The sequence below is a fragment of the Poecilia latipinna genome, unplaced genomic scaffold (genome assembly GCF_001443285.1).
Source record: "Poecilia latipinna isolate Pla-1442-1.1 unplaced genomic scaffold, P_latipinna-1.0 Scaffold552, whole genome shotgun sequence".
NCBI classification, from domain to species: domain Eukaryota; kingdom Metazoa; phylum Chordata; class Actinopteri; order Cyprinodontiformes; family Poeciliidae; genus Poecilia; species Poecilia latipinna.
This window is the reverse complement of record NW_015113168.1, coordinates 79,875-96,193: the sequence shown is the minus strand read 5'-3', so window position 1 is coordinate 96,193 and position 16,319 is coordinate 79,875. Positions and strand designations below refer to the sequence as shown.

At 38.2% G+C, this 16,319-nt stretch overlaps 1 protein-coding gene across 8 annotated transcripts in view; it reads left to right on the top strand.

Annotated features, from left to right (window-relative positions):
- The window catches only part of caskin1 (CASK interacting protein 1), a 136,400-nt gene that overhangs the window by 107,517 nt on the left and 12,564 nt on the right, over positions 1–16,319 (top strand). For 4 of the 8 annotated variants that reach the window (XM_015041442.1, XM_015041443.1, XM_015041445.1 and 1 more), the window contains exons 11-16: positions 3,722–3,967; positions 9,318–9,422; positions 10,053–10,171; positions 12,153–12,234; positions 12,671–12,780; positions 15,313–15,423. In XM_015041442.1, the coding sequence (XP_014896928.1) occupies positions 3,722–3,967; positions 9,318–9,422; positions 10,053–10,171; positions 12,153–12,234; positions 12,671–12,780; positions 15,313–15,423 (773 nt within the window). The remainder of the gene's footprint in view (positions 1–3,721; positions 3,968–9,317; positions 9,423–10,052; positions 10,172–12,152; positions 12,235–12,670; positions 12,781–15,312; positions 15,424–16,319) is intronic. The other 4 variants (XM_015041448.1, XM_015041449.1, XM_015041447.1 and 1 more) reach the window with 4 other exon arrangements.

Here is a 16,319-nt window from a genome sequence, read left to right as displayed (position 1 = left end):
ATTTTAATGTTATTTGCAGCTTCCTGCTGCGTTGTCTCCGTTGTTTTACAGACAGAAGGAACTGACCCTCAGTCAGACAAAGGTTTTCAGCAAATCCTTCTTGATACTGGCAGAGGTTGCTGTGCCACTTGTCCTTGAACAAAGAGGACTTTCCCCACTGACGTGGAAACATTTCCCAAAACTTATCTAATTTATCCAGGCACTTGTAAGAGGTTCTGATGCTGAGGGACAACGTAATGGACTCTGTGGGTTGATAAACCCAACAACTGAAAAATGTAACTTTTTAACTTGTAACTTCAGCATCCTTGAATTTGGACTAAAACATTTCCGTGAGAAATACAATTCTGGATTCACAAAATTGGTTAACTGGAAGTCGATGCAGCAGTTCTGCAGTAAACACTGTGACGTCATTGTAGAAAAAACACAATAAGGAACACAGAAAACGCAATGGCTTGAAAAGTAAGACCTAAAATCCACCGGGAGAGACTAAATTCAATGTTTTTGCACTCTAAAAAAATGAATTTAGGACATTAACAGGTTTTCTAACTATACCATATACTGTATATTGTTGGCCTCTGTGGTAAAAATAAACTACCTTTTTATTGCAGCACCATTATCTCACTCTGAACCTCTTTTTCCATCAGGTCAGCCTTCTTCTTTAACACTAAGCAAAGTAGAGGCATAATATAGAGAGAGCGATCTGTTACCCTCCATTGGTCCAGATTCAGCTCAGCCCTCAGGGTCTCTAAAGGGTGTAGACCTGGGGACTGATGGCCGTGGACAAAGGTTGATCTTGTGTTTGATGAACCTAACCTGTTGTGCATCGTTGAGGTTTTATGTTCTTGGATTCTTTTAAAATTTGGATGAACTGAAATTAAAAGTTGGATTTTACTGAAATTTTAAGTGTTAACACATGGTACTAAGGCTAGGATGAGTTTATGTTAAGTCTTTTAGCTTATTCACCAGGGCAGCCAATAAGAATATAAAACTTGCAATCAAAATAATTGCTTGGATTTGGAATTGCTCTGGCCTTCATCTTTGGATCTAAATGTATACACCAAAATGTTTGAAAATATTATAATAGTTTCTAATGTTATAACACATGTTGTAAAAACAACAAAAGGCATCGCCTCCTCTGAAACAGTCCCCGATTTCACACCATTTCCACTCAACACAAGGTGGAGTGAATATGGGTGGAACTGCAGAAGACGTGAACCTCGAGCTTCAACCAAACTCTCTGTCAAGTATAAAAACTATTTATACTATTTAAAAAAAAAAAAGCAGCAACAGACACCAGTCATCATTTCATTGATTTAATGGGAAAACAGAATCCAGAAAGCATCACTGCTCCAAATACCTCTGAAATAAAGCGGATAAGTGGAAACAGAACATTTTGTATGTCAACTTTTTAAAGGAACTTTTGGTGAAAGCTCCATATTTGACTCACATAAAAACAACCATCATCATGTGTGTGGAAGCTTAATTTCCATTATATCAAACTGTTATTTTGAATTTTTGTTAGGTTGCATATTAAACATCCATGCTGTGTAGCATCTTAGCACTGCCGTTCATCTTCTATGAATGAGCTCCTTCTTGGTAAAGTCCGCCAAGCACATTCAGATCCATCTTGTCGTCTCGGTTGGACTTAGAGGTCATACGTCCACTGAGATGTTTTAAGCTTTTCTAGGTTTGTCTGTGCGTTCTGCTGTGTTTGTTTCGGTCTGTATATCTGTGGTTGTGACCTTTTCATTCACTGTTTGCCGTGACGTTCTCCATCCTGGCTGCGTCCGTCTCTCCTGCTTCTTGATTTTCCACTGACTGCGACTCCACACGAAACATTAAATGTTTAAAAAATGCATTTAAGGTTGGCAATTTGAGCTGAAATCCATTAGCAACAGATGCGCTCAGCAGAAAGTTGTGGACAATTTTTTGTCTCCTGTTTTCAAAAACTTTGACTTACCAAATCAAGTTTGTCTTTATGAATAAACGCAAGCAGAATTTTATTTTGTCTTCTTGCCATAAGGAGTAATCTATTATTTATGCTAATATTCCAGCAAGCTTTAAGCTGCAAAACAAGGTTTTATTTTGAAGCTAAAATAAACATTTGGAACTTTGTTTAGCTTCTGATGTTAGCAATCAGCACCCTTAGTGCAGCTAGCAGTGCTAACTGTATGTTCGCTACAGAAGTTTTGCTCCTCTACAAGCTGAATGAACTGCAGTCATTCTTTTAACATTTAATTTTAAATGGCTTTATGCTTGTCTTTTTGTCCTCAGGCGTTATTTTAAATAACTTAATGATACTGGAAATAGCTAGCACTAAGTCATGAAAATAGCTAACGTTAAGCCTGACATGAGTTTTTCTGCACATCTTTCCTTACATTTATTTTTCATCAAATGACAATGTGCATAACCATCCTCTTGCTTTCCCTAAAGTTACCCAGATGCATTTGAAGAAAATGCATTTGTCTGCTTTCACTTATTTCGCTGTTTTCTAAAATATGGGGATAACCTTTACTGACTCAATGAAGCAACAGTCTGTCCATGCTAAAGACTTTGGTACTTCCTCTGGCATCTGAAGTAAACTTCTTTAAACCACGGCACTGTCTTATGGACAAAGTTATGTCCATAAGACATAATTATGGACATAATTTTTTACAATATCCAAATGTTTTAATGAAGGTGTTAATGAAGCACTATGCACCAAAAAATTATTGTGCTTATTATAAGTCATGCAATTTTTAACTTTTGAAATGTCGCAAAAAAGAGTAAAAAAAGGAAAAATCAAATTAGGTGTGTTTCCATCCACTGGTGAGAAGTAAATCTAGTTTTCTCCTTTGTGTTGGATGTTTGGACTTTGAAATTCTCAAGATTTTTGTGCCAGTATTAACTCTTAACTCTTTTGCAAAAGCCAAAAAGTGTAATTTCTACAAAAATTTTTTGAAATGGGGTAAGTTATTTTGAATATTGCTGTTTCCAATAAAATACTCATAAAAAGTTGATGGAAACACGGCTTATGTTAGTCTTATCCTACATTTGAGTGTATCAGGACGGACATTCAGTATCACAATACAAATATTGCAGTTACACAAACATATAACCTGTATAATGGGACACACCGTCACACCTCCAAACTGTTAGGTTGAGGCTATTTTGCTTTTCTTCACACATTAAGAATGAGTATTTAGACACATTCTTTACAATTTCCAAATGTTTTAATGAAGGTGTTAATGAAGCACTATGCACCAAAAAATTATTATGCTTATTATAAGTATATAAGATCTTTATAGATTTACATCTATAGTTATTTAAATATTGTGCTGCAATAGCAAATGTGCTACCATGTAAAGAGATAAGAGTAGACTCCTCATTTTGTGGTGATGTCACTCACCCCCCCCCTCTCTGCACCTCTTCATACTGTACATTGCCCCCATTGCCCATGTCTGTTCCTCGTCCTAATCTCCATCCCTGTGATTTTTTTTCTCCATCAGTTGCCTGCTTCACCTCCCTTCTTCTTCTCTTGGTTTGATTTCTAACCTCAGTCTTTGTTTTTTAATTTCTATTATTCCCTCCTCTTTTTTTCTTACGTGTAATTCTCTGTTTTGTCGTTCGTCTGTGACGGTGGTTCACTGTTGGCTGGTTGTGTGTGCGTGTGTGTGTGTGTGTGTGTGTGTGTGTGTGTGTGTGTGTGTTTCCGTGCTTCGTCACGGTGGGTGTTGTCTAGGTTTGGCCAGCACAGTCATTTGTACTCAACAATTTCAAAAGATACCGCTGGTTCCCCCGGCGACGGTTGCCCCTGCCAACGCGGTAGTCAACGGCAACGACACCACGTTCCATCAGATCCATATCCTGCCTCCACCGCCTCCTCCTCCACCACATTCCCATCAGCCACTGCTTCCACTTTTCACTTCCTTTGGGTATAACAGGTCGCCCGTGACAACCCCACAGGGAGACACACCCACTGCCCCAGGTATACACCCACTTTTCATTATTATTATTATTATTATTATTATTATTATTATTATTATTATTATTATGTGTTACTGATGAAGCTTTAATGGATGCTTTCCTCTTGTGTTTTCTACAAATTTGTCATGTTGAAACTGAAATATCTTAATTGATCAATTCAAATTCCAATCAGCATTTTAGTGGATTTTCTGAGAAGGCAGCCATTAAACTTTTCTGTTATAGATCATTATTTATCTAATTTTCTATGTTTGTCATGCTGTTTAACTTTTGTTCTTTACAGTTGTCATGTCCATTATTTAGAGCTTGGTCTACAAAAGACGAGTGGTTCTTCGTTTATATATTCCATTATATCCCATTTGAAAGCATGCAATTAAAATGTAACATAGTTTAATTTTGATACTTTAGGTGTGAATAATGAGAATAAGGAGTTTTGTTGTTTTTATTAAACACTGATGTGAAGGTACATATCTTCTGGTAGTTATGGTTTTTGTCCACCAAACAGCAGTTCCAGCGCTAAATCAAACCAGTTCTTTCTGCTGCTGTTGACCTGATGGAGAACATCTTTACCATCACTAAACGGTTTCTGTCTTTCCATTTTATAATCAAATGTATTCATTTTATTAAACATCGAGAAACAAGTGTTGACCAATGAGCTGAAGATGTCTTGCTAAAGTTTTGAATTATTTATAGATTCTGATTATGTCAGGGACAAAAATAAAAAAAAGAGGAAGAAGAAGATATGGGTATTTGAATGTTTGCTCTTGGCAAACTAGATTAGTGGCCTCAAAGTTTAAGAAACTGTAATAATCAATCACACGTTCCGGATCATTTTCACTTCTCTCACCCTTTGGTTACAACAAATGACAGAATGGATTTGGAAGATGTTAAACAAAAGCTAAAATCAGGAGAAGTTCCACTGCTGACTCACATTATAGTCTAAAAACAAAAAGCATAAAATCTAAATTATAATAATATGTTTGGTTTATTCTTGTCTCAGACCTTTAATTAAAACTTGATGAAAATTAAAACTTGATAAAAATGCAGGCCACACTTTTCAGATTTTTAGTAGTAATAACTTCACTTTTCTTCATGTCACAATTAATTGGTACTTTCTCTTAAACTATCAAGTGAAATCACAATAAAATGCATTGAGATTACTGTTTGTAATGTAATAATGACTGTGGATCACAATGATGAATCAGTCCATACCTGGGTTAAAAGGTGACTATAGTGCCATGTTTGGTCTAGCACTGGAACTGCTTTGGTGAAAATCCCGTACCCGCCACATCCTGGCTCATCTGTTTGGCACCAAACACGTCAGGGTCAGAACTAATTTTACAAAAATGAACTCTGTAAACATTTCCAGTGAAAGATTACATGATCATTTCAAAGAGTCAATAATTTGCCTTCTGCAATTCATGTTGCATTATCTTAACATAAATTAGAGTCCATCAGGAACCATTTATTCGGCTTGTTTATTATTATTTTTCACCACTTGGATTATTATTAACTATCATTATTAGGATTAGAAACAGGGAGGATCTTTCTTTTACCAGTTTCCCTGAGTTTGCTTGTGATTCATTTGAATGTCTGGATTTCTTTTATTTTCATTTACTTTTTTAATATTTTTTGCTCTTTTTCCCCTGCTTACCACCACTTCCACACAACTTTATCCTGACCAGACGGTGTTTTCTGTTCTGTCCTCGTTTTGTGTTGTCGTCACGCTGGATCAGACTAACACTTCTACCCACCTTACCTCTGCACCATAATATGTGCGTGTGTGTATGTGTATACATGTGTGTGTATGTTGCAATTATAATGAGTCTGCCACAGTATCAAACCATTTCCCTGTAATATCCATATTAGACGATACCAGTAAACTTGGTCGTATAAAAGGAAAAAAAAGACGCTTTTCATTAAAAAAGAGAATTTATTTATTTATTTTTTTTTTTTTTTTTTGCGTTTTATATGCTTTCGTGAACAAAATATTCATCTTTGTAGACTCGCAAGTGCAAATTACCTCAATGAAAACCTGCTGCAGGGGTGCAAAAATTAACAGTTGCAAAGGTGTAAAGTTTCACATGTGATGTAAAACATTGCTTTAAAAGTATCACCTATGATTTTCAGGTAAGGCATTGACATCCTATAACCACCTCTGTTGCCTGGTTACTATTTTGTCACCTCCAAGAGAAAAAAAAAAACATTTGAGAACAAGCGGCTTCGTCTTATTTTCATTCAAAAGCGACGTTTGGATCATGATTCAGGTGGAAGCGATGCTTTTCTGAGGTCGCTTGGAGGAACACAAAATGACCACAAGAAGGAGCTGTGTGATCACATGAAAGGAAATCAGACTTTATGGTGTGTGTGTTTCACTGGAGCGCTACTGGTTGCACATATAAACCATTATTAAGCCCATAATGAAGCGGCCATAATGGTTTATAACACTCTCCAAATGCACTACAGCCCCATTCTTAAAAGCTCTGACATATATAATCACACACCAATGGATGCATTATATATGTATGTGTATGTACATTTTTTGGCATATATGTGTATATACACAGGTATTATATGTGTAAAGAATTGATGTATGCACAAGGAGTATATAAATGTTTTCATATATTTATATATATATATGCTGTCTTTTTTTATGTGTGTGGGAGAGAGGAGGAGGGAGTGAGAATGTGTGAGGATGAAGATGTGCTGCAGAGGTAGATTTGAAACCTGCTGTATCTGCTATGTTCATTATGTCTGCACTAATTAGGGATCGGAAATCGTTGCTTTTCACTTCCTAAACATATTCTGGGAATTCAGAAAGATCAGACACTTTGGTCCGTTTCATGTTTTCAGACAACTTTGACGGCTTACGGCACGCCAAAAGATGAAATTGTTTGTCTCACATTAGGGTATAAACGCATCAGCTGCTAAGTAAATGTGCTAACGAAGAGACCGGCGAGCTGCGATGGTTGGCCCTTAGTGGGGTTTTTTAAGGTATTTTTAAAACACAAAGTGGGCACACACAGTGCCTTACAAAATGATAAGCTGGGGACTTCACAAACGTGTCATTTAAGGAGGAATGGTGAAAGGAAAGAGCTCAAAGAAAGTCAGATGAAGTTCTGTTTGATGTTTGCCAGGAACCGTATCAGGGATAGAGAACATGTGGCTTAGAAGATGCTCTGGTCAGATGGGATTAAAACAGATTTTTTTTTCAGCCTAAATAGAATTTTTTTAAATTAAATTCTTGTTGGAATGTCCCAATCAAAATCCAAAGTCAAATCAAGCTCCTTGATTGGCTGCTTTGCAAAGTCCAGCATGTAGCGCACAAAGTAGGACTGTTACTAGACATTTCAGCTTCCCAAGCTGCATTTCCTTTTGAATATTTGAGATATACACGACCAAAAAAAATCTGTGAAAAGATGAATTTTCCGTAAATAATTCAATGTTATGTTTCACAGAAAAATCTGAATACTGAACTGGGAATAGGCAGGACTCCACTGTATATTAAAACTTTTGTAAGGCACTAAAAAAAAAGAAGAAAGAAACAGACTTTTACAGTAAATAACGGAGTTCTAAGAAAAATAATCCACTTTTTTTGGCCCAACACAAGCATCAGTCACTAAGGAAAATGATTGATAGCTCTAGCTAAAGCTGCACTGATGTCATGAGACCAGGTATTTTTCTAGAGCTCAGTTGATGGGAGATCTGTCTCCAGTTTCTGATTATCACCTTTACCCTACGCTTAGCCAGTTCCGAATTGTCTTTAAAAACTATGATTATAAGTATTCATAATATTTCCTTCCTGATGTAAGCATTCATTGATCATTTATATGAGGAACAACTGTCTTTAGCATTCAGTACTGACCGTTGGCACAATTAGCACAGGAATGAATCTAGATCCATACCTTAACTGCGAGATTTCCAAACAACTTCCAACATTTCTAAATCCAGCATGTTCCATGACAGAAGGAGATTCAAGGTTCCATACGATATTTCAATTTCCATACATTGTTGAAGCATTTCTACAATGTGGCCAACCTTTGTATTATCAGCTAAAGCTAATTCCGGATCATTCCGCTCCCCTGCCGATTAATCAAAATGGCCCAAGGTGGGTACAAATTAACGTCAAGTGGCTACTTTTGGTACCGTAAAAATGTTGATTTATATGAACTAAAACTCCAAAAATAAGAAATGGTAAATTAGCAAAATGACTAGCCACCTCCTAAGGTTTAGCTCAATGTTGTAGCAACATGAAACAACAGCCAACATGCGACCATAGAAAACACAGCCAACAGTTAGCTAGCACTTCAGTGTCATATTTATTGAGTTTTTGACCAGTCCAGTTATAGCCACTAAAAACACAATCCTTCAGACTGTTGGTTCGGATACCAATGGCACATTTTTACTTTAATCTGTTTTAATAGATACTGGAAGCACTGCTCAAGCTAACATTTGATCTAATGAAGATAAATAGGTTGTTGCTAATAAACCTGTTAATACCTAAACCTTGTGATACTGCTCTCAAATTATGACAGTGTTGGGGCCATGCTAAGATAAAAATAAGATAATAAAGTTATAAAATTATGAGAATAAAGTTATAATATCATAAGAAAAAAAAGTTGAACAAGAATAGTTGAAATAATGCAACATTACAGTCATATTTCAGGAACAAAGTCATACTTATTCAAATTCAAATACTTTATTAATCCCAAAGGGAAATTAAATGTTGTTGTAGCTCATTAATTCATATTCTTCAGAGTTATTGAAGAATTATTAGTTATTGATATAAAGACATAACATTATGAGACGAAAGTCATAAAATTACAGAAATCGAGTAGTACGAGAATAAAGTCAGAATAACACAAGAATAATGTCGTAATATTACAATAGCGTTGAAATAATACTTGAAAAAATTCATGTTTCAAGAATGAAGTCATGATACTATGAGAATAAAGTCATACAACTTAATTCTTGTAATACTATCTAAATATCTAGTAATACTACTACATAGCATTACGAGAATAGTCGCACGAAAATAACGTTGAAATAGTACAAGAATAAACTCATGTTTCAAGAAATAAGTACTAATATGAGAATAAAGTCATAATATTACGAGAATAAAATTTTAATATTACTTCACATAATAATATGACTGTATTCTCGTAATTTATTTATGTATTTTTAATTTTCTCCGTCAGGCTCAAATTACCCACCCGCCCCAATAAAACAAAATCCTGAATGTAAAAAATCTCGGTTGCTGCCACTGTAAAGAGCACGTCTCTCTTTGGAATGAGCCGCTCCCTGTGCCACTTTAGGGGTCGGTTAGCGGTTAACGGTGGTGTTCTGTGTTGAAGGTTGTCGAGGCTCAGAGGCAAGTCCTCAAAGTTCTCCCACTCCATCCAGCGGGCCCCATGGAGGCTCCAACGAAGAGATCTGGGTTCTGCGCAAGCCCGTGGCAGGTAAATTGAGCCGCGTTGCGCTGAGCCCTCAACCTCTGACTCCTAAAAAGTCTGAACAGGGCCAAACAGTATCTGACGTCTGTTGGTGAAAAACCCTTCCTGCCCAACGGTCCCCACTGTTTGAGCCGTAAGAGGATGGTGCTTGAAGGCATTCAGATACTTTTTGACCTGCTCCTGACAGTTCCCCCCTCCCATGTCCTGCTTATCCCTTCATCTGAAGCCTAGCTGAGCTCAGTAGCCGTTTGTGTAGGCTGCAGGCATTTGCATCGGTCTACAGTCTGTGTAGAGAGCGAAAGATGAATAGAAGGAATAGTGTGCGTGTTTTTGATGAGCGTGGAAGCAAGAGGCATGTATTTTTTCCCACTTTTGTGTTGGTCACTCAGTCATCTGTCGGCCTTGTCTGTCCGTCCTGTCCATCCAACCACACGCTGCCCAGTGCATTTCAACGGAGAGTCACACCACGAACACATCAGCGCCGGATATGAGCTAAACCTTTGTCTGTGTGTGTGCGTGTGTGTGTGTGTCTGCTGTATGTGTTGGACGATACCTACGCGCAATTACATTGGTGCGCGATTGATTGCACATGTATGTCCCTGTGCGCGCGTGTGCGAATGTGTGTGTGCGTTTCAGGCGGAGATCGCAGCAGCGTGGGGAGTTCTGGGAGTGTGACCAGTGTAAGGTCTTCAGGCAGCGGTCAGAGCACCACCAGCGCCGCGCACATCCTCCACGCGCAGGCCGAGGGTGTGAAGGTGCGACACACACAAACACACACACACACACACCATAACACACATCTGACACCACAGTTACAGCTATAGAGTCTAACTTTTTAAAAAATATATTTTTTTCATATTTGTTAAAACGATCATCATGTTTTAGTAACAGTATATTATAACATAGATAAGCTGCTACGCTTTGCTGTTCCACCACAAAATAGTCTGCCATGAATGCTAAGGCTAGTTAGCATAACTTTAGTAGTAGGCTCATTAGATGATGGCAGATAAACAGCTTCCTTGGAACTATAAGTTCTTTCTCTGACATTAATTAGCTCATTGACAGCGCTAAGACCCGCCTCCTGGTTCTGATTGGTTGTTTTTGGTTGGGAGCGGTGCATTTATTCAGACGGCACTAGTAGCTCAGGAAGGAGGTGGAATCTTTTCTCATATTTTCTGTCTCATATGATACTATCAATACATGGCGACAGTGTCATCAAATGTGGAAAAAAAAAGTTTTTCTGAAATGTTACATATTTAACCTTTAAAACTTTATAGTAGCAGTTTGATTATTTATGTTAGCAAATTTGTAATTTGTCCCAAAAATGCGCACCAAGTAATTAAGCAGCATGAAAAAGCAATTGTGTTAAGCTAGCAAGTACCAGTTTTAGTAAAACTCTTTCCTGAGGATTTTAGGCTCTTACATTTCTGATTAGCTCCAGCAGCACTCCTAGCATAACTAGCTATCACCAACAGACTTTGTGTTTATTCTAGGGCCGGGCCTTTGACACATTAATGTTGATGTCTGTTAATTTAATAATTTAGCAGCAATAAGGGGTTTCTTAAATTGCATAGATATATTTTTGATTAAAATGCAATTAACTGCGATTAATTAACTACAGACCTTGCAAATATCCCGATTAAAACATGTTACTCTTGTCCCACCACCTGTTCACTCTCTACAGAACATAGAACATAGAGCCTTATCCTAACTTTGGGAAACTGAGAATTTTAAATGACAGGAAATTGAAAACTCAAAGAGGTTAAACAGCAAATTTGCTGTAAAACATTCAGAGCTCCTCTTATCTGCTCAAGTTGGTCAATAGAGCTACATTTAAATAAATCTTATATCTGCTGTGCTTCCTCTTAATTCACTTTAATCATCTCTCTGACACTGTAAACAGTAAACTTTGAGTATATTTTACTCAGGTGCGGTAATAACCACCTGGTTTGGTGAGACAGAGATGTAACAACAGCAGGTTGAATTTATAGCTCCCTGTACTTCTTTCAAAATATATAGGAAGATGGGAAAATACATTTTAATTCGACCTAGACATATTTTCTGTCGGAAAAAAAAAATCCTTCTTTTAAGTCTGCTTTCCTCAATAACACCTTCACTGAGGAGTGTTTTTGTAACCATGACCTTAATATTTGGAAAAAGATTACCGAGTCAATGGTTCTGTAATTCACGAAGATGTAAAGCATCTGCGACACGGTGAACAAACAAAAAAGTTTCAGTGTTACATTGTTTAGACTTGGAGTACTGCTGTACACAGCAAGATCACAACATTTTTATAACTATTGAAGGTAACATACTTACTTAAATGTGCTATAAAATGCCACTAAAATGCCAAACTTTGTTTTAAATGAAAACTGACCAGATTGCTTCGAGTCATTGACTTGCAACATTCACTCCTACTGGATGTAGCAATAGTAGACAGAAGACATTATGTTGTTGGCTTTACAGCAGTTCCACATAATAAACATGTATGTAGTGACAGTGGAGAGGAAGAACGCCCCTTTAACAGGAAGAAACCTCCAGCAGAACCAGAACCTGGCTCAGTACAAGCGGCCATCTGCCACGACCAACTGGAGGGTTGAGAAGACAAAGAAGGCAAAAAAGAAAAGAAACAGAAACTTTCAATGTGAATGGAAGTAAAAAGTTAATAGCATTAACTTGTGAGACAGCCTTCCTTAATACATGAGCTTTAATGAGTCTCTCCATGTGTGTTTGCAGCTTTTAGCCACTGTCTTGTCCCAGTCTACAAAAGCCAAGGAGCATCTGATGGAGCAGTCTAAGTCGGTGGACCAACCTGCAGGTTAGAGGAAGCAAATATTGCTGAGATTTTTATACCAACTTGGGGAAAAAAAAGGTGGAAACATAAGAATTTGGTTAAAAAAATAGATTTTGGTTAGATAACGAAAGCCTTAAAGCTTTGGCCTTTTACATAATGTCATCATATCACTTCTAAACACACACAGCTCTTGGCTTCTTCAGCAGACAGATGGCCAAGGCAGGGGATGTAGGAGGAAGTGTAGAACGGTATAATTGGTTCAGATTGTGTTTTATATCTTGGAAAGCAAGAATCTGATTGGTTGTTTGGCGAAGCAATCAGGCAAGGCAGATATTTGAGCATGAGGAGGAGAAGGGTAAAGGTCAGAGACCTATCCAGAGAAGTTATCTGTTGATGGACAGCAGCGTCCAAAGATTGGTTGACGGCTTGTCACCGGCCAATGATTTCTCTCCACCGTCAGGCTCTGCCAGCTCCTCTCGGACGTCCAGCCAATCGGGCTGTCCGCTTCACGAAGCGCCGCCTTACGATGCCACGGCAACCAGGAAGGGGGAGGTTCCATGCGAAGGGAAGGTAGGACAGTCCTGATTCCCCACAGATTCAGTCTTCAGAAAAAAAAAAAGAAAGAAAAAAAAGTCCTACTCAGTCAGTCGCCGCCATGGGCTTCTAACTGCATCGTGATGAGGATGTAGCTCCACAGTCACCTCGAGCCCACTCGTACACACACACATGCACGCATTAACACAACACACACCAAGATGTCCCAGCGGTTTCTCTCGCAGCTGGCTTCATCCGTGCTGCGAGTTTTCGGATGCAGCCACGACACGGTGAGTGCGTGAGTGGGTCTCATATGAATCTCTGCTCTATGATTCTAGCGTGTTTGTGTGACTTCATCATCCACTCCTTTCAGTTGCAGCTTCTCTTCTTCCATTGCAGCGTTTGTTTTCTTTTACCTTTGGAAAGAGTCTTAGAAGTCACTGCGCCACAGGCAAACAGAACTTTGACAGAGATAATGGTTATTGCTTGTATGTGTGTGTGCGTGTGTGGACGTGTGTGTGAGTTGTGGCAGGTGCCCAGGAATTGTGGGAGGACTCTCTCGGCACAAAAAGTGTGAAATCTGATCTTACACCGTTCAGAATTGGATGCCATTTTCTGGCTTAGTGTTGATTTAGCTTCACATCTAATTGCATATTATTATTTTAAGTTCTGAAACGACACAGCAGATTTTTGCTGGCGAATGTGTGCGTTACTCGCCTGCAGTATTTCTGTGTGCTGCTATGTAAGCCATGTTCTGATGACCATCTGTTAGCTACAGTGGAATCCTGACTCCTCGCTGGCCAGCCTCCCGATGCTCCCATCAGCAGGGAAACATGGCGGAGAGATGAGAGGGAAAGCCAGTCGTGACATATAGGGAGAGTGGAAGAGGAGATGCATAACAACAAGAGAAATAATGAGTAGAAACAGCAACTACAGATGCTGACAGCAGAAATGGACTCTTAAAAACACTAATCAAGCCATTTCAGAACATCTTCTTGTCATTTTCAGACTTGTGGCTAATAAATATCAAATTATTCTTTTACTTTTGACTGTTTTCTAAAAACTCAGAAGATCCAATTAGACAAGATCCCATTAATTGTTGAGGATACAGAAGTTTTTTTGTGGATTTAACAGTAGTAGTCCCATTGCCTTTGCCAATATTCTGCTAATGTTGAAAAAATACTATTTCGCAATTGTGATATTTCCACTTAGAAAGGAGTGCAGTAAAAATCACATGTGAATAAGTTTGGTCTTGCAGAGTCATTAAAAGTCATGGTGGCAACAGGTGTAAACATGAGATTTGCATTTTAGCCAGATACAAACTGGTATGACTCGTCTGATGCAAAAAAAATTTGCAGTTTTGTCAAAAGCATCAATTTTGATACGGCTGAAAAATTGCCTCATACTTACGCAAAAACTTTTATTGATGTTTTATTCAAAATTGGCATGTTTCCATTAAGAACATTTATTTTTGTAAATCTATTTTTGTAATTCTACAATTTTATGGTCAATGGAAACACAGGTGGTCAAGGGCATCTCAAATTTTGTGTGCATTTGTCCACAAACACATCAACTGTAGTTTTTTTGCAGTGTGTGTCTCCATCTCTGCTTACAGAGCACACCTCTATGCATATGAGAACAGAAATCAATTGGTTAGACTCATGGACTGTCTCTGTATAAATATTAGTTTGAGTGATTGCAAATTTTTAGAAGACAAGCAAAGTTAGGTAGGCATGGGTAACAATTTTGTGGAAGAAGAGCACCTAGGCTGCATGGCACACTTGCTAGCACCCCGGGTAACACAACATAAATATTATACTTCTATCTGATAATGAAAACTGGTCCTTCTATACAACTGCAACATAGTTATGGCTGGTGTATTCCACTACGCAGAATGGTCTGTGGTTTGACGACACATTCCCATTCCCTGAAGACACACGCTAACTAAGCTAACAGAGCATATTCACTTAATCCTTGTGCGTGTGAGGACTGAGGCAAACGTAGAGGTCTATGGAAAATGATACAGCTTTTACGTGTGTGGGGTCGGTTGGACCCCATTTCGACATACAAGGGTTAAATATTTGAAACATCTCTTGCTTGTGTTTCATAGAAAAAAATTTGTTATGAAGCTAAATTTGACCCAGGAAAAGTTTGTTTTAAAGTTATTTAAAACTTTATCAGCATTGTTAACACTTATTATAAGTTTAAGAATTACTGCAGTCAATCTAAATACCAAGGAAGAAGAGTTTGGTCTCTCCTCTTCCTAATTTTAAATTATTTTTCACTACAACGCCAAGAAAGCCTGCCTTGGGCTAATTTATCAATTTAGGAGGAAGTCATGTTAAAAGATCAGCCACTTTCTATATTTATCTAAATCCGTAGAAAACATGGTACCTTTTAACATTCATAAACTAGAAATGATCGCAGATTCGACCTACTAGCTAGACGTTGAAGTGATCGTTCGGTAATAACTAAGGACTGGCCGCTGTATGACCCCTGATGAGAAGTGGCTGTGAAGAAACAAACATGGTGCCAGTGACCGCATGCCCCCTGTCTTCTCTCCCGTAGAGCTCAGAGGCCGTTGTCCAATGGCTGAGCGACTTTCAGCTGCAGGTCTACGCTCCAAACTTCCTGGGCGCGGGCTATGACCTGCCCACCATTAGCCGAATGACTCCGGAGGTAAGGCAACTGAACCCTGAACCCCAGAGAGCTCACACCCCCTGCGCCAAGGACCACAGTGGAAACAAGTCTGACAGACTTTGCTTCGTGCTGTCCTTGATGTTGTCCAGATGCATGTATATGAACTCCTACCTTTGCAAAAATCTCATGAAAACAATTAAACATCGTTATGAACGTGACCCCCCAATGTTCTCTGCATCCTGTCACACCTGCCCCGGGTCATCTTTTGTTGTTTTACCCGTTACCTGGTATTTTTCTGATTTTTTATTTTTTTATTTTTTTCATGTAATGTCGTAGCTGTCATGATGGCACTGGCAAAAATAAACAATAAATCACACTTAAAAATCAAAATAAAGTCCATATAAATATACCATATAAACACTTGCAGATGAATTTACAGATTTATTTGCGTGAGTCAAATGTATTCAAGCCAGTTTTACTTTTGCATCAAACCTTTAAGCCTCACACAAAGGAAGCTACCTGACATGCTGATCTAACTTGCCCCTATTTAAATGAGGAATGACGCATGCATCTAGCAGAAAGTTTGCCCACTTATGAAAATTACACTTTGACTTTTTTCAACACCACTGATGTTTGCAACTTGCAGAGTTTGCAAAAAACATTTTTGTCTGCTGAAACAATTTTTTCCCCACAAGGAGGAAAAAGGATAAATATAATTACTGTCTGTCCAAAAATTATGTTAGGGATGTCACAGGAGGTGGAATTCATGATATTTTTCCAAATTATTTTTCTAATCAAACAAATTCTTTTAAATGTATTTCAAAGATTACATCAAGCATCATAAAAACAAAAGACTCCACCTGACCTCCTGACCTTTCTGTCACCTTCTACTCTGTGGCTGCTGCCTCCATAGCAACCAGAAAGACACTCCTCAC